We start from the raw sequence: 19,645 nt of genomic DNA, 5'->3' as shown, positions 1-19,645 counted from the left end.
CCAGCTCCAACTGGTGGTTAGTTGTGTTCATAGCAAGGTGTCTCATGAGTGCAGCAGTACAGTGATGGGTGGGAAGGAAGGGGAAGACGAAACTGACTCAGTTCACACAATTGTGTTTAAGCCACAGTGGGCTATAGCGCGTACTGGGTGTTTTTTGAATGCTGTGGCTTGTTGGGCGTTCTGAATCTTCACAGCAGGCGATGTGTGATGTTAAAACAATCCTTGCATAAACCTAGGCCATGGGTTATGCAAGGTTTGTTCAACCCTTGCACACACCCTGCTACCTGGGTTCAGGCCACACAACAAACTGCGGTTGTGGCTCAAATATTCAAAATGTCCACCTGTCCATGCCAACATGCACCTCAGCCCACTGTGGCATAATTAAGCCACAGTGATTTATTTGATTATGAGAACTGGCCCATTGACTGGGATCTGGTTGGACCTCTTACACATGGCCACAAAGAAGACCAAAAGGGAGTGCACTCTCTCTGGTGGATGCCAAAGTCCAACCTTTAGGAGGCCACATAGCACTACTGACTGGCCCTAGGAGAGAGCATGAGTTTCAGCATGGCTGAGAGGTAGATCAGATCATGTTGCCACCGAGACACATCAGAAGAACATACTTTCCTATTCTCCCACCAAACCCTCTGCAACAGGCAGAAATGGGGTACTCAGTAAGCAGGGATCCAAAGTATTGCTAAGGCTGTTAAATTGTATTCCTCCTCCTTCCATCCAAGACATCTCTACTTATTTAACATTACTCTTTGCTCTCATTTCACTTAATATTCTTCACATATAATTGTCCTAAGTGCAGAGATTAAGTTTCATTATTTCACGGACTTCTTCTATTATACTTGAAAAGCTGGAGGTTTGGTTATGTGAATAGATACTACCAGTCAAAATTCATTGCCCGGCTTACCTTTTATCAGAACTCTGAAAGCTACCTGGAAAGATTTACTGAGAAAAGTAAAATACTCTAAGAACTAGAATTTCTATCACATGGAACCACGTCCATAGAACTGGATTACCAAAACCACCACAATATTATATGAATAAATGCATGCTACCAGTGTGGTCAAATACATTGACATTGATTTTATTTTCTATCGAATATTGAAAATTTGGATGCCTGAGAAGGAAAAAAACAAAAGAAGAGAAGATCCACTTTCTTAAAGAGAAAAATTCAAGCACTGATAACTGCAGCACATGCACCTGTTTCTGGTGGGCCTGGCTTAAGATTTAGCTTCACTATGTTCTTGAATGGAAACAAATCAATACCAAGAACAACAATAAATATAAGTCTGAAAGTGCAACCAGAATAGCAACAGAATAGCCCCAGAATGTCCTACCTCTTTTGGATGTTTCTGTGCCACCGATATCAGCTGCTCAGAGCTACTTCTTGAGGGTACAACATTAGTTGGGGCCTCTGAGACCACCTCAATTGACGGTTCGGAGTCCTGAGGGCAACAGAGACAAATAGACCCCTCAGTAGTGTGCTGAAGTGGCACGCCATAGGAGAGTTTTAGCAAGATGGTATTGTTCTCCCTGAAGGAATTGACTGACATTAGAAAATTCTGTATTCCTAAAATATAATTTGATTTTTTTCCTGTGGTTTAACTGAAGCCATGTAGACTCTGTGTTACATATAAAACATGGGAATTCTACATTCTATGCAGGAGTGTGGAGATTATAACTATTTTTTTCTTTTTACAATATAAATAATAATTTAGCAGGTATTTCTCCTGTACACTCCAAGGTAATTCAACCAATAACTCTGGGTCAGAACTGAAATATGGGACTGAAATGTTGCTTTATTAAATAATATCCCCTTCCCCCAAACCATGCTAGCATTTCTGTGTGAAATCTTAATTAGCCACAGAAATAAAACTTGATAGCAACTTAAACCTGCACTGTTGACTAATATTACCATTTCAAGGAAGACACAGAATGAGGATAACCTTGGTAGAATGAGTTAAATGCTAGACTCCACACAACATTTCTTCCTGAGTATGGCAATTTGCATGCAAAACCATTCAGTTTTAGCTTCTGTTTCAATAAAAGATGAAAGAAGAAAGCTAGATAGAGGTTTATTATACTTCTCATTTGTGTAGTATTATACTGAAATAAACCAGGGAAATGTTTTTCACATTTTATATTTTATTTCTAACTAATTAACCTTTGTGTTGGGTCTTCCATTGTATTATAAATTATAAGAGTTTAAACATATCTGCTTCCTCTGTGGATCTCAGAGCTGAATTTATTGGGCTCTGTAAAAATGTAAACAAATGTATTAATCTCTGACGAGACTACTTTTGCTTGTTGCAGTATTCATTACAAAGTTATTTTAGGTGCCATTAAACAGAATGCAAACTATGTGCTTTTGATATATCACTTTGCTACTATGCACAATAATTAATTGCAAAGAAAACAAGGTATGCATAACTGAGCTTTTCTCCCCAAAAAAGTCACCTGCCCCAAAAGTACTGACAGTTTTGTTCAAATCAACCAACAATTTCGGATTAACTGTGACACACCTCAATTTACACATTCATATTTAAACATTACATAAAACATGCATATATTGAAAAAAATACTATTTTTTTGTGGGGGGGGAATCTCTATCTCTCTAAAACAATACATTTGAATATATTACATTAACTCTATCTGTTTTCATACATCATCCTTTACCCTGAATTCAGCTGAAAATTACGCAAGCCATAAATTAGCTTTAAACAAGCTTTGAATCAGGCTCAAGCTAGTTTTCAAATTAAAAAGCCGTCAGTATATTACAAGGTGCTGTCATTTTATTACCGCAATCAATTCTGTGTGGCCTGAGGTATAAGGAGAATGGATGCTGTCTTCATTTGCAAAGAGTTTATCTCCTGCACCAGGCTCTGTACTACTTGACTGCAGTAATGAATTTGGAACCAAAGTTACTAACAAAGACTTTTAAAAACAGGAAAGCTGAAGACAGTAGTTCATTTTTAGAACTACATAATGGAAAAAGTCCTTTCTTGAAAGAAAAGCCATGAAATCATTTCTTATAAAGTGGACAGTTAATGGAAAAAGAGCTACCACTTTTTTTCTTTTGCTAGTTATTTCCATTTAAAACATGTTAAAAATTTCCTCTTACAACCTATCCATTGCTACTGGTTACTGGCGTATATTTGAAGGACATGCATAAAAATTCTTTTCTACTGTACACTATTACAAAATTGTTCAATTCAAAATAAGAAAGCTTTGGTCTGTTTTGATTTCTTTATATTAAGAGACACCAGGGAAAAGTAAGCTTCTAAATAGTACTTAGTTTAACAAGAATGAGGGCAGCTTCTAAGTTTAGGAAGAAATGATCAGCAGATGCATAAATGCCTTACATTTACACTTTTCATACTTCTACAATAAAGTCCAGCATAAAGCTAGCTTAGGAGAGGTATGCTAGCTGCATGTTCATTGGAAACTTACACATTATTATTATTATTATTATTATTTATTTATTTATTTATTTATTTATTTATTTATATAGCACCGTCAATGTACATGGTTACTTCTAGGATCACTCCACTCAGGTATTAAAAGGTTATGGGCTGAAACATTCAGTAATCATGCTAGTACTCAAATAGGTGCCAATTGTGTGAAGGCAATCAAGTTTCTAACCTAAACACATCTGCATGACTAGTCTCTTCATTTCAGGGGAATGGACATAGTTCAGACATAGGAAATGTGCTTTACATGCAAAAGGTCTCAGTTTTAGTCCCTTGCATCTCCAGGTAGAGCCTGGGAAAGCCTCCTGCAGGAAATCCTGGAGAGCTGCTACCAGCCAGTGTACTCAGCCCCATGGACCAATGGTTTGAGTTGGTGTAAGGCAACTTCTTACATCTTAGTATGTATGCGTACATCTTATGCCCTTACATCTAAGTAAGTACACTTAGGCTTGTAGCCTTACTATAACTTTCACCTACTTGCCTGGGGGCATTTTGAAGCCCCTTCTGCCCATGCCTCAGTGGTCCAGCATGGCCTGCCTATGGGCGGTGGGGAGGGGGACACAGGGCAGAAGCTACCGCCACTGCTGCCAGCCTGACACTGACTGCTGGCTTGACGGGGGTGCAGCCTCTTAAGATTTAGCAAATCTGGGATCCTCCGCCACCAAAGAAAAATGATCCCAGGCGCTAGACTTGCACTTTGCAGGAGAGGGAGTCTCAAAACTACCCACACCCGACTTCTTCTCCTGCACTTCAGAAGGACCAGCAACAGCAGAGAAAACGGCACACCTAATTTGGGGCAGGGAGAACTAGAAGAAACACCTCTCCCAACACAGCCAGAGCCAGCTTTCTTTGCTGGGTTTTCTTTTCTCTCTATTTGCATCTTTCCTGTAGTAGCACACCACGCACGTGTGTGTGTGTATGTGTATTCTTGTTCCAGAGATGGGGACTTAGATTTTTGTGGGAGGTTTCTGGTTTCTGAAAGTTCTGCAAGCTTTCTTGAGAAAAAATGAAGTGCATTGGAAGTGTGTGTGTGTGTGTGTGCGTACATGTGTGTATGGGGGAGGGGATGGTTGGAAAGGGAATTTTTAAAAAATCCCTAAAAATCAAAGGATGAAGGGATCAGCTTCAAACTTGGCATGGTTTAAGCCCTGTTTAAGAGTGCCAAGTTTCATCTCTTGAAACTTGGCACCCTTAAGTAGGGCTTACATGACAGATATGTAAGCATTTTTGTTAATTAATTCCCACTAACGCTAATAAAGCGGTTCTCTGAAAACAGAGCGGTTTTACTTGACAGTGTAGGGAGATGGAGCCATTCTGAAAACGGGAGTGGAGAATCGCCTCATTGGAGCTGTGCCCTGAATTTCAGGGAGGAGCTGATCTGCTCTGCACATCCCATTATTGTTGTTGTTGATAATCATTACATACAAACATTTTGTAAGACTTTTCAAATTGTATTCTCATTGCCAATGGTCAAACTACATGTTTTTAATCAGTAAAGGACTTAATGGCTCTTCTACATATTTACAAAGTAAGGCTTATGATCATAGAATCATAGAATAGCAGAGTTGGAAGGGGCCTACAAGGCCATCGAGTCCAATGTTGGCTATAGATGTTATTTATTACAGGGTTGTTATGGCACACTTACAACCAAATTAGAAGTTGTTGTACCCAACCACATATGAAATAATTTTACTTTGCAAAAGTTAGCTCTGTAGATTTCTGATTAGCTGTGGATGATCAATAAATATTGCTTCACCACGACCCATATAGATTTCCATGCTGTTGCATGTAAAGCATGATAGGTTTACAGGCAGCAACAATGTAGTAAACAGTCATTTTTAAATATTTCAAAGCTTGGGTATCAGAGTGCAGGACTTTCAGGTACTGCTGATATATACAATGTTGTGCTATGGCTCAACGTTGACTATGCCTCATTAAGAAAAAAAAGGACTATAGTTCAGCAGTGCATCTCTTCATCCAGTAGCAGTTTTAGTAGTTATTTTATTACTACTCTGGCTGTCATATTTATTTGTGAACTTAATAATAAAAACAAGCATTGGAAGTACATGCTCCCTTTGTGGAAAGGTCCTGCAAGACATGTTACCCATATCCTTTGTTCTAGGCTTATTCAGAAGCAGGTTTGTCCTATAAGGTTGAAAAGTATCAGGTATGAGACAAGACAAAGCAGTCATCCTATAAAATTGATTTAATGCAAGCTAGTTGAATGTTCCAGTGCCATTTAGTTGTAAACTGCTAATACAGATCCTATTATTAATACAGTGGATGCCTAACACAAAGAATATTTTATTACATCTAAGTCAGCAGCATTAAAATTGGGCCTGTTTATTAAAAGGGAATGAACAGTCCAGCTACCACAGTTTAAGGGGCAAAATTAATCAGCAACTTTTTGCTGAGCTCACAGGAACTGAAAGGTCAAAACTAGTGCTGCTTCAAAAGCCGGGAAATTCTTCAGTCTTCGTAAATTAAAGGCATTGAAAATTTATGCAGAGTATTACTCTGCTGTAGTCACTGGAAATGTTTCTAAGATGGGCTCTTTCCCTAGCTGTATTCATGCTACATATGGTTATAATTATCGAATGAATCTGCAGAGTCAGTTCTCGTTCTCGTTCTCTCTCTCTCTTACCCCTCAATACTCATTATCATAATCTTAAATACATTTTTGCTGTACTTCACTTATGCTGTTCAAGGACAGCTTTGTGTTCCAGACACAAAACAGAAACTGTTTCTATAAATGGCACCATAATAATGGCCCATTTCTGTGAGCCACTATGGTAAGGTGTCTGGGGCGTCTGCCCAACATAATAATGGGACATAGGGCACTTGCTTCCAGGTCAGGATATTTTGTTCCCCTGTATCACATGCTATGGACCTTTTAGACCCATAGGAGCTACAGAACCTGTTGCAAAAATGAATGGGGTAGCAGGAATTGTATCTATTTGGGGGTTTCCAAAGGGCATGTCCCAACAAGCTTTTTAATTTACAGAAGCACTCGGCAGCTTTCTGAGGGACTGGGAAAGCCATCTTTACCTGCTGGAGTGCCTGTCTGTTGGTGATAGCACACACCTGACCCTGGGAATCTGTAGACAGAACAAAAACTTTCTAGCTGACAAAAAGCACACAAATACGCTAGTGTAAGAAGGTTCCATACTGTGGCCCATGCATGCCTCAAAGAAGTACAACGCAAACAGAAATGTCTAAGCCAATACAATTCTTATTTAACCCACAATTCTACAATTTCACACATCTCATCTTTCCCCTCTTTTCTATCATTGAGCAAATCTTTGCCAACATTTCTTTTATCTAGTTCTCCTTTGTAACTTGGTGCCTTTCCATATGCACACCATTATATAAGCTAATTTTCCTAATACAATTTAAAACCAGTTTTTCTTCCATCATCCCAAACTCTAATTCTCATGTCCTGGTCATGTCTGGAGTAACTTTGTACCTTTTTCAATACATTCCCTAATCTATTGTTATGAGCATCTTAAAGCACTTACTTCACTGCTTTGCATCCACTGTTCTTCTTGTGTATCCATATCCCACAAAAGCATATTCTCCATACTTTGAAGTTTCTATACTTTATTCCTGCCTCTTCTGATTGCCTTACTAACCTATAGTGATTATGACATTCTCTTGTTACCTTATCCTGGTCTTACCACCAATCACTGAGGTTGTTTGCTGCATGAAACATATTTAATATTTCTATAGAAGCAATGGTGAGACCTCTTTAGATGTTGTACAACTGTATTATCTAAATTACATGGGAGGTCAAAATATAATAATATATTATATAATATATAATAATAATAATTGCAGTGTGGATTACTCCTGATCAGAGGCCCAGCCAGACAGCCATGCCCTCTCCATCCCATTCCCCCACCACACAGTTTTCTATTTCCCCACCGTCCCACCCACCAGTCAGTCAGCATTCTGTTCCCACTGAGCGTACTCAGTTCTTATTGGGCTGTTTTTCGTCTCTTCCTCCTTAGGTGATTGTTGTTGTTGTGTATTTCTGGAATATTTCCGCTTGTGAGTGGGTGGTGCTATTTTGTCTACATAGGGATGGTACACACCATTAGTATATAGGAATGTGGGGTTTTTTTTGGCTACATGTCAACCATTACTTTTAGACCCTTTCCACCAGTTTAAAAAGTTACTGAATACGTACAATAGTTATAATACAAAATTGAGACTATACATTACTTTTATTTTTCTGGGCAATGCACTGTTAGTGAAAGCTCAAATATTTACAGCCTGAAGCCCATTTAAAAGTTCTTGAATTCTGAGTCCAAATTAGTCAAAAGCAAATTGCTCCTGTTAAGCATAAGTAATTTGGATACATTTAGTAAATGACTTGTGCTATTTAATGTATGTGGTTTGTAAGCCTCTTGTTGTTGAAACACTTGTTGCTTCAATCTGCTGCTCAAGTTATATTTTAAGGAAGCAGCTGCTAAGCAAATAGCTTCTGGGAGCTAAATATTACAAGGCTTCTGCAACCAATGTAGTTTGTGATACTGTTCGTTGCATATAAAGTTTTCAAGGCAGAACATGCAAAATATGCAAGAGTCTCCAAACATACCCAAAGGAGTTTTCAAACCACTGAACCACATAATCACTTTCATCCTTTACCAAAGATATGTTTAGTGAAAAGCTAGAGATAAATTCTGGCAGCAATTAAATTTAACAATGCAATGTACGTCTTCAGGATTTAGAGAAGATATTTTTAAAGCCAGCTACAAAATCACAAAATATTTGTGCAATCTCTTGGGAGAGTTAATTATAATGCACTTAAAATTATATTCACATGATAACTATTTGGAAAAAGCACTTTTACGAAGGAAGAAACTTTTAAGGTAAAGAATGATAAAAGTCACACAATCAGGTCTCCTTTCCCTTTTGCACACATTAACAGTAGCTGATAGCACAAACCAGACATCCCCAGCTGTCTTTTGCAAAGAAGATATTAAATGCTGTTCACTCTATTCTTCATTCTCAAATGCAATGCTCAAACTAGAATACTACTACCTAATGTCATTATGAAAAGTCAAATTTTGCACAGATAAACTGATATGTTTAGTGCTATATGAAAAAGCTTTTAGATAAAAAGAAGTTAATTGCTACTCTCCGCTCTCGAATAAAATGATGCTTAACATAGGAAACATTCATAATATGCTTTAATAAATGGGAGATCATTAAGATCAAGGCATTAAAATATACAAAGCAAAATTCCACAAATATCATAGAGTGACTGAAAAAGACACATTGTATGGCAGGAGAAAACTATCATGTGAAATAACTAAAAGAACATGGCAGAATTAACAGCATTTAGAAATATGGTAGAAAAGAGGATGCCTGCTTACTACATATAACTGTTAAGTCAAAGAGGCCTGAACTTCAACTGCTAGATCAACAAGCATTTCAGATGGCAGGAGAAAGTGAGGAATCTATTTTGATTTTAAATGATACCTTTTATTTGGATTTAACACACATGACTTCTTCTGTACAAGGTCCAGGCTACCTGCGGGATTGGCTTCTCCTGTACAACCTGCCCCGCACACTCAGGTCCTCTGGGAAGAATTTACTCCAGCCAACAAAAACAAGGCTGACAACTATTACCCAGAGGACCTTTTCTTCTGCCACTCCCAGTTCGTGGAATGGCTTGCTGGGAGAGATTCGTCAACTTAACAGTCTTCTGAAATTTAAGAAAGCCATAAAGACTGATCTCTTCCGGCAGGCCTGCCCAGTTGAATTTTAAGATGCCTTTTTAATAATGTGCTGCTTTTAATAATGTATTAGTTTAAAATGTTTTAATTAGTTATATGTATTTTATGGTGTTTGCATTTGTGTTGTACCCCACCTCGATCCAGAGGGAGACAAATAAATTTATTATTATTTTTACAAATAATGCAAAGCCATCTATTTGGTCATTTTTTCCTGCTGTTAGCCTTTTTCTTTTCTTTAAAGTGTTGATTATATTACATGTTCTTTATTATTACTTTTAGAAATTGATTGTTAGTACACTGACATCAGAAGCTACCAAATATTCCTGAAACAATGGGATCCCAATCCTGTAGCTTTGAATGTAAACAAAATTGTTTGGATGCCAGGATACAGTCTTATCTGCTACACTCTCTTTCCTGGCACGGTCCATTATACATCAGTAAGATGGCATGAAGAATTTTGTTTAAATCTCCATAAAAAATAACCTGCTCTCAGGCACCACACAGTACAACTTGCAAACATAAGTCAGACAATGGTAAAAGTGATTATGAGAAGGTACAGTAGACATCTTTGCTTCCAACACCAATTTGTTCCTGCTTCCAGACACCTTGCCAGGGATTACAGCCCCATGGGAGTTATAGCCCCATGGCATGTTCTCTCTGCCAGCATGAGCACAACAGACATTATAATACTGGCTCTTCTCCCATACCAAGTTATTCATCACTAATGATCTTCAGATCCTTCTTTCACACTCCATCCTCCTACCGCTACTTCAAATATCAGACAAAAGGAATCACTAACACTAGAGCATGACAGATGCTTTTCACACAAAGCCAACCAAATTTCTACATTGATGTACACAATAGCAAATGTTATTTATTTATTAATTAAATCATGCAAATGAAGTCTTTTTAATGTATCATTTTCCAAAGCATGATGGACAATTGTTTGTGGCATGTTTTTTGAGAGCTAAACTTTTGGAAACCCTCTAGCATCAGGCACATTCATCTCCAACTACACCTTCCCCAAGGTGTAGTTGTGTACTTCTGTAAAAGGTCTACATTTGAAACAACTGTTAATGTTGTATATATATTTAACAAGTACAAAGTTTTGTAGCTATTTTATGAGGAGGATTCTAAGTGAAAGAGCTATATCTATTTTTCCAATAGTCTTATTCTATTGAAGTCAATATGGGTTCTAGTAATTAAGTAAATAATAACCAAACTTTGCAATTACAGGATGTTAATAGAAAGTAGTAATGTTGAACTACAATTTGTTGGCAAATTTGCTTATAATTCTATTGTCAGCATGAGACCTTAATTATTAGTACACTAATTTAAACACATATTGTCTAAAGAATCTTAAAAACAAGTCAATTAGATTAAAGGAGTCGATCTAAATGCATTTTCTAGCTATCAGACTTGATACATGAAAGGCTAGGCTATAAAGGTGTTACCATTATGGAGGAATTGGCTTCTTTAACTATGGTACAATAGCAAAGAAGGACTGCTGGCCAAAGATGAGGCAACTCAGAATGAAAGGGTATAAAATAAAATCTCTGACATTGACTGATATATGTTCTGGGGTAAATACCAACAATGAAAAGTTGAACCACGAGGTTAGAAAACAGCAGTACAATCTATAATAGGGATCAGGAACTAGAGGCCTTGGGGTCAAGTCTGGCTCCTATATACTCAGTAAAATAAGTTCTGAAAGCAGGGATAGCTGCAGGCTTGAGGGAACCCTAGGCAAACTGCTTTCTGGTGAGCACTCACCTATATCAGTGGGCCCCAGGAGGCTTACCAGGCTCATGGGCAGCACTGCTGAGATCAGGAGCAACTTTGAGCCACCATTTTAATTTCCCTCCCACATTGCCTCTGAAGTAGCTTTGTTGCAGGGAACTGTGGGAAATGAAAAAGGCAGATGAGGGGTAGGTCCCAGCTGCCCAGCAAAGGGGGCCAGGGCTATCAGAAGATGCCATGTGCTAACGCTAGGCCTGTTCAAAGGGTATCATGTTCTAACTTGGTTTCTTCGCATTTGAATGCTATGTCAAACCTATACCCTCCGCGCTGGAAGAGGCAGCTCCCAACTATGCCAGTGACTTAAAAAGAGACACATAAAAGATGAAATGAACCTGCAGAAAAGATCTAATGTTACATTCATAGGACTTCCAACAGTATTCATTTTCAAAACAAGAACCGTTTGCATGGTTGGATTTCATGGCGCAGAAGATGGAAGTTATTTTAAGAATGTATAATTCTGATTTCCATTTATCATGCAAACTATAATACAATATAGCTCCTTTTGAGAGACAAACACAACATTTTCTTTTAGGAGACTGTACAAATTAATTTTTAAAGGAGAAATAAAACCCTCACTTCTGCTTTGATACTTGAAGTCTACAAAATGCTTCTGGATTTTTCTAGTACAAAATAATTTTATGAGGAGCTTATCTTCTAAGTTATACATCACTTTATGGCATTGGTTATCATTGTATTGCTTTGTTTAGTCTGCTTGATTAACAAAAATAGGAAAGTACATCAAATTCATATATTTTTTTAAGTTACTCTACTTAAAGGCAACTGTAATATGCACTTGCCAACTATTCAGCCAACACCTTTCTACGATATGCAGCATTTCGCTTTTTCCTTTGGTAGGAATTTGCTGCTTTCCAAAAGAGCCAGGAATATTTGGTGTATAGGTCATGCTACAAGCTATTTTTATTGTGAATTTATTCCTTGGTGCATAGAGACTTGCTCTTTCTTAACTCTTTCATTCAGCAGTGACATAGGTAATGGTTCTTGAAACATAATCTTATATTCAGGACATTCTTTACTTGTGTTTCCTTTAGAAAAGTGTATTTTGCAAAAGGTGAGGATTCAAACATTATGTTGCTTACTGTTAACTGCATTTATCACTTGACAAAACGCCTGTTTAATAAAGTACTGGTACATGTTGTTGTTGTTGTTTATTCGTTCAGTCGCTTCTGACTCTTTGTAACTTCATGGACCAGCCCACGCCAGAGCTTTCTGTCGGCTGTCGCCACCCCCAGCTCCCCCAAGGTCAAGTCTGTCACCTCCAGAATATCATCCATCCATCTTGCCCTTGGTCGGCCCCTCTTCCTTTTGCCTTCCACTTTCCCTAGCATCAGCCTCTTCTCTAGGGTATCCTGTCTTCTCATTATGTGGCCCAAGTATTTCAGTTTTGCCTTTAATACCAATCCCTCAAGTGAGCAGTCTGGCTTTATTTCCTGAAGTATGGACTGGTTTGATCTTCTTGCAGTCCAAGGCACTCTCAGAATTTTCCTCCAACACCACAGTTCAAAAGCATCTATCTTCCTTCGCTCAGCTTTCCTTATGGTCCAGCTCTCACAGCCATAGGTTACTACGGGGAATACTATTGCTTTAACTATGCGGACCTTTGTTGTCAGTGTGGTGTCTCTGCTCTTAACTATTTTATCAAGATTTATCATTGCTCTCCTCCCAAGAAGTAAACGTCTTCTGATTTCCTGGCTGCAGTCAGCGTCTGCAGTAATCTTTGCGCCCAGAAATACAAAGTCTGTCACTGCCTCCACGTTTTCTCCCTCTATTTGCCAGTTATCAATCAAGCTGTTTGCCATAATCTTGGTTTTTTTGAGGTACATATATATTTAAAAATCAGAACAGAGAGTGGTCAGTGTTCACCATCTGTTTTACCCCACAGGCTCTTTAGTGAACAATGTGATTGACCCAGATATTGCTGAGTCTGGCACACCTCATTTACAAATTATGGCTGATTAGGGTTTGTGGCCCTGAGCAAAGAATAACACCCAGCCAGCATTTAGGCATTTACCTAAGGGAACTACTGGAAGTTGGTTTTCAAGGTTAGCCCTATTTTGACAGGCTTATGCTCTGCACCATAACCTGCTGCGAACAAGCAGTCTAGTGCTGCTTTTGGACTGCTGCTCACACTGTATCTGATCACAGGCCATGCTGGCTGGGGCTAATACAAATTGTAGTCCCAAACACCTGGAGGGTGCTAGGTTGGGAAAGGCTATCTAAAGCTGCTCAGCACAAAGCCATGGTCGGACTAGAAAACACTTGTTTCAGCTGAAAATGAAGTCCTACAAGGAACTGTTGAAAGAGTTGGGCATGCTTAGCTTGAAGAAGAGAAGTTTAAAAGGGAGACACAAAAGTGGTCTTTCAAGATCTGAAGGGTTGTCATGCAGAAGATAGAGCAGACTTGTTCTCTGATGCTCCAGAGGGCAGGTCTAGAACCAATGGGTGGAAATTACAAGCAAGCAAATTTTGGCTAAAGATTAGGAGAAACTTCTTAAAGGTAAGGTGTTCCAACAGTGGAACAGAACACCTTTAAAGATGGTGGGCTCTACTTTACTGGAGGTGTTGAAGCAGCGGCTGGATGGCCATCTGTTGGAGTTGCATTCTGCATCAAGCAGAGCATTGGACTAGATGACCTCCAGGGTCACTTCTAACTCTGATCTATATGACCAAAAAGGGATTTCATCTCTCTCCAGCTGTAACAAGACCTGCTATGTGCCTGCAGCAATTTCCTTTCCTGATCTCAAACTAGTTTGCCCCAGCTCTTGGAGCACAGGATATGGAGGAGCATAGGTCCCAGATAAAGTTGTCAAAGTATGATGAATGATCAGCAATTCTGCTAAAACATTAATGTATTTCAGCGAAAGCACTATTCAGCTTGTGAGTTAGCCCACAAGTAACACAAGCAGTACAGAAATGGAGGCACACACCTTTTGGGCGCAGGGAATTAGGTTTGGTTGAAAGAATCGCTTACAAATATGTTTGGGGACTCAGTCTGGTTTGGTAGTGGGACTGGGATCTGACAAGTTAATGAGATGTCAGTTCTTAATGGCATTTGTCAAAGGGCAGGAATTCAGCCATAGTTGGTGCATACATGTTAGATAACCCATGAACTCCAGAGGGCCTCCCTGAAAGACTTCTGTGAAGAACCAACAGTATCTTACAACCAGAAAAGCTTAAGCCACAAATCTCAAGATTTGCATAAGTGTAGAAGCCAGGGACCTGTGCCTTGTGTCAACTCTTATTTTCTGTTCCCTGCAACAGGCTGCTTTTTTGTTCCCTGCAACAGGCTCTTTTCTACTTCAAAATGTAACTGCCTGTGCTGGTAATAAAAGCTAACGTTTGTTTCATCCCAGCTCAATGCAATTGTCGCTTTGCTCCACACTGCATTGCACAGACAATTATCTTAAGGATCTGTGTCGTAATAGAATATATTACATAGTATGCTACCATAATGCAAAATCATTAGCATTATTTTAAAAGCTTTTTAAGTATTCATGTTAAAGCCAATGTATATATGCCAACAATCACTATCATTTAAATTGCATAATATCTGATTTTACATGTTTTAACAGTTACCTGATACTTGTTTTTCATTCCATCCACTTCACCCTATATTTAACACATAAGGTATTTTGCAGTTAGTAGAAATGAAAAGCACAGGACAAGATGCAGTTAAGTACTTTTAAGCTGCATTGATTTCAATGGGAAAGAGGTAAGCACACACTTCATTAACTCCAAGCAAAACATGAAGATCCTAAAAACTGTGGAGGACTATTTGACACAATTATCAGAAGAGAATGAACGCTCCATCCTAAAATACCATAGCAACCTTTGCTGTTTATTCACGAAAGATGTTTATTATATACTAGTGGATTCATGAAAAAATGAGATTGTTGCTTGTCAGCCGATGTGAAAAGAAAGAAGAGAATTTCCCCTCAAAATCAAACTCCAAAGCGAAAATAAATATGTTGCTGTAGAAGACATCTAGGTACTGTGTGTAGAGACAACAAAAGATGACTCTTAGCCAGGAACATGAAACATGGCAGAGGGCTAAATAAAAGCTTTTCCAATCCAGGTACCTATACTGGCTGCTGGGGAAAGGGACCCTTGTCTACTTCTTCCAGAGACAAATATAGTTCAAGGTCTAAGTTGTTTTGTTAAGAATCAGCCCTGAACTTGGTTGCGGAATATGAGAACAAGCTGGACACAAGGCTGCCCTATTCCTAAATGCACAGAAAGCCAACATGATCAAGCTAATTCTGTGTGCCAGAAAGAACTGTCCCCTTAAAGACTTTTATGAATTAGATGACAGTACTTGATGGAACTCCTGCCACTGTGCATCCTCACCTGCAGGGTAAAATGGGTTCCAATTAATCTCAAGAAATTGAGGCAAGGGTGCCTTTTATTCCATTTATATATTGCTCTGGTGCCCCAGCCTTTTAAGTAATTGCTATTCATGAGGACCTAGACAACTGAAGCATTAAGCCAATGAGAAAGAATTTCAATTTTGTCTTATGCAAGTAGCACATGGATTACTCTCTCAAATCCAAAATGCACAGTTCTGATGTTACTATATCTTAATTAAAACAATGATTCCTTTCAGGCACACCAGTAAATCAGAAACACTGTCTTGGACCCATTCCACTAGTGCAAAGCTTCTTCCACTTGTGGAAAGCCCATTTTCATCCTTCCTCAAGTATGAAATCCAATACTTTGATTCTGCTTGTGCACACCATTGGTCAAGCAGTTGCACAAGTGCTATCATAACTCATCATTACACTATGTGCTGCTTGTGCTTGTTGCGCTAGTTGTTCCACTAGAGCTTACGCAAACGCCAGTAGAACATGCAACTGTTAGCCCAATGATACAATCTCTTAGACTTTTTCTACTAGTGTTAAATTGGATACAATCCAAGCTTAGAACTACTGAGCAAGATTTCCAAAACGTGGTGATTTTATTGGCAGCAAAATTAAATTGAATCGCTAGGTCCCTGGGACTATTTCACATCAATGGCTAGAGACAATTTTTGACAATAGTCTGCCTTGTATATCCCAGGACTTAGACATGTGGCAATCTTGTAATTTAGGAGAGCATATGTATTAGTTAAAAATGAAATTTTCTTCTATGACTATGCATATCGTTAGAAGCTTTGTTACAACTGTTACTTTGAGATAGTCTGAAACACTGGAGCAATATTTAAAATTGCATGTTGGGGTTATACTAAATTAATGCTATCAAAATGCCCAGGACAATGCTGTACATCACCCAGGCAGCCTGTTGGAATGACAGAGTTCAATGGTGGGAACCCAAAATAGATCAAATAGGAAAACTGCTTTTGGCTATAACACTGTTGGGTCTGTCATTGGGCCAGTTCAGACAACATTCTAAGCCATGGTTAGGCTGCTAACCCTTTTGCAGAAAATGGCTAGTAAACGTGGTTTGTAGTGGTTTACATGATACACTAAGGCTCAGTTTAGACAACAGGTTTCTCAACGGTGGTTTTAGAACTCCACGGTGGAGTTTTTACACTACCGTTGAGAAATGTGTTGTCTGGCGGGAAACTTCCATGCAATGGTAGAATTAAAAAAAAAAAACACTCCATGCAGAATGTCCACGCTGTGCAAAGGAGAGATCCTGCACAATCGTTGTGTGGCATGTTGTGTGTGGGCTCTGTAGTGTTTTCTGTTGTGTTGGGTTGATTTTTCCCACTGGCTACAGAGTTCCCTGGTAAGAGCGGTGGAAGGAGAGAGTGCTACTCTAGGAGAGCCGCCGGAATTTTTTTTTTTTTTTTGCAGCAATGGCTGATGGGATATTGTTAGGAGGACTGGGGGAGGAGAGAAGGTGGAGGAACTGTCAATCAAACATCACGATGGATTTTAATCAACTCCACAATAACCCATAGTCACACAACAGTGGAGTTAGAACATGTTGTGTGGGGAGAAATGCAGGTTGCTTACCTGTAACTGTAGTTCTTCGAGTGGTCATCTATGCATTCACACATATGGGCTTTGCGCCTGCGCAGAGACCAGACCGGAACCTTCTATAGCTGAGTGGAACGTTTTTGGCGGGAACCCCTCCCCCACGCTACCGTGCATGTCCATGGGGTTCCCGCCCTTACCTCAGTTTACAGGAGTCCGACATTGTGCCCCCATAAACATGAGTGTAAATAAAATACAAGTACATTCCACATATAACTGTGTCATTTATAAGTCTCACACCACCAAGTGGGGATGGTGGGTGGGTTGTGTGAATGCATAGATGACCACTCGAAGAACTACAGTTACAGGTAAGCAACCTGCATTTCTTCTTCGTGGTCTCTATGCATCACACATATGGGCGAGTAGCAAGCTGACATATATTTGGAGGTGGGTTGGTGCATCATCTGAAGATCTCTGAGAGCACTGTCCTTCAAATGAGCAGTCCTGCCTCGCACGGGTGCCCAAACTGTAGTGCCTAACAAACATGGATGGAGTGGACCACGTTGCAGCTCTACAGACTTCTGTCAAAGGAACACCTTTGCCGAAAACCACAGATGTTGTGACGGCTCTGGTAGAATGAGCTGTCACAGGTTTCACCAGTTCTAGTTTAGAGATAGAGTAGGCAAGTTCAATTGTCTCTACAATCCAGCGTGACAGACGCCAGTATGAAACAGGGAGTCCCTTATAAGGCTCCCCATAACAAATAAACAATTGCTTTGTTTTTCTAAAATTCCCTGTCCTAGCCTTGTAAAAGGCAAGAGTTCTCCTTACATCAAGTGTATGTAAAGCAGACTCTACAGGTGATGTAGGATTCGGAAAGAAAGCTGGTAGAGTGATATATTGGGACAGATGAAAAATTGACACTACCTTAGGCAAGAAGGCAGGGTCTGTGCGTAACACAACCTTATCTTTGTGAAAGATAGTGTAAGGAGCAACTATCTTGAAAGCTCTAAGCTCACTTGCACGTCTAGCAAAAGTGATGGCTACTAAAAAGACAGTATTGAATGTTAGAAGCCTAAGGTCAGATAAGGCCATGGGCTCGAAGGGCTTCTTTGTCAATGCCTGTAACACCACTGATAGGCTCCATGGTGGAACGATACTCTTTACTGTCGGTATCATATTTTTAAGCCCTTTTAAAAATCTCCTCGATGTTGGATGCACAAAAGGTGTAAAACCAATCATGCCTCGATGAAAGACGTAATAGCTGCTAAGTGAACTCTGATGGAAGTGAGTTCGAGTCCCTACTGATAAAGTGTCAGTAGGTATTTGAGGATTAACGCTAAAGGGCAAGATTCAGGTGCTTGATCGTTTTCCAAGGCAAAAGTTTGAAATCTTTGCCACTTTGCCGCATAAGATTTTCTTGTTGAAGGCTTTAGTGATGCCAAAAATATATGGTCTACAGATAAATCTTTGATACGAGAGGAGGAGTGGATGATATCCTCCATGCCATCATCTTGAGGGTCGACGGGTTTGCGTGTCGAACCCTGCCCTGGTGTCGAGACAACAGTGTCGGTATCGGCGGGAGTCTGATGTAATTCCCGTCCGACAGTCGAAGGGCGTGGAGAACCACGTCTGTCGAGGCCACCACGGTGTGATAAGGATGCAGTCCGACCTGTCCGACTGGATTTTGGCCAGCACCTTCGTCAACAGTGGAAACAGAGGAAAGATGTAAAGAAGATTTCCTTTCCAGGTTCTGGTGAAAGCATCTCCTAGCGAGTGCTTTCCTCTTCCTGCTGTGCTGCAGAACCTGGAACAAGCTGTGTTTTCTTCGGTAGCGAAGACATCGACAGCAGGGAGGCTCCAGTACCGAAAGAGAACGTCTCTTACTTCGGTATCGAGCTCCCATTCGTGGTCGACGTGGAAAGACCTGCTGAGGGCGTCCGCGATGATGTTTTCATTGCCCGCTACATGGGTCGCCGTCAGGTGAGTATTTCTCTTTATGCACCAGTTCCAAATCCTGAGTGCCGATCGATTCAGAGGATGAGACCTTGTCCCACCTTGTCTGTTGATGTACGCCACTACTGTGGTGTTGTCTGTTGCGATCAGGACGATTCAGCCCTCGATCAATTGTGAAAAAGTTCTTATTGCATTCTCCACCGCTAGCAGTTCTAGGTGGTAGATATGATGTTCCCTCTGGGAAAGAGGCCAACGGCCCTGAGTTGTGAGGGAGTCGCAGTGTGCTCCCCATCCGATCAACGATGCATCCGTCGTGATCGTTACCGAAGGAGTGTTTCGAAGATCGAAAGTTCTTAAAACCCAGGCTTACAATATTCTCATTCTGAGTCTTGCAAACCTGATGACTGCATTTTCGGCGGCTCTCGGTATCGATGGCTAACTGCTGTAAGGTGTTCGCTCTGGTCGACGGTAAGTATGCTCTCACATCTCGAGACGACAGAATTACCCCTATAAAGTCGAGCTTCTGATGTGGGGTCAAGATGGATTTCTCCTCGTTGACCCACAAACCCAACAAGTCCAACAGGTTGAGGGTGATTGAAATGTCCTTCTGGAGCGTGCAACTACCAGAAGCCAATCGTCCAAGTGTAGGAGCTGCAGAATAAAAGTAACCGTTGTCATACGGAATTTCCTTGGAATGATGAATTTGTTTAACTGCTTTAAGTCCATG

General features: G+C 39.9%; 1 protein-coding gene across 9 annotated transcripts in view; it reads right to left on the bottom strand.

Annotated features, from left to right (window-relative positions):
- PHF14 (PHD finger protein 14) overlaps window positions 1–19,645 on the bottom strand; it is a 155,853-nt gene that overhangs the window by 33,502 nt on the left and 102,706 nt on the right. For 6 of the 9 annotated variants that reach the window (XM_063123436.1, XM_063123414.1, XM_063123422.1 and 3 more), the window contains 2 exons: window positions 14,621–14,653; window positions 1,350–1,457 (listed from right to left, as the gene is read on the bottom strand). The exons of 1 other annotated variant lie outside the window; for it this stretch is intronic. In XM_063123436.1, the coding sequence (XP_062979506.1) occupies window positions 1,350–1,457; window positions 14,621–14,653 (141 nt within the window). The remainder of the gene's footprint in view (window positions 1–1,349; window positions 1,458–14,620; window positions 14,654–19,645) is intronic. 2 more of the 9 variants (XM_063123427.1, XM_063123452.1) reach the window with 2 other exon arrangements.

Source organism: Elgaria multicarinata, chromosome 1 (genome assembly GCF_023053635.1).
Source record: "Elgaria multicarinata webbii isolate HBS135686 ecotype San Diego chromosome 1, rElgMul1.1.pri, whole genome shotgun sequence".
NCBI classification, from domain to species: domain Eukaryota; kingdom Metazoa; phylum Chordata; class Lepidosauria; order Squamata; family Anguidae; genus Elgaria; species Elgaria multicarinata.
The sequence above is the reverse complement of the archived record's forward strand: the minus strand, read 5'-3'. Positions and strand labels throughout refer to the sequence as shown.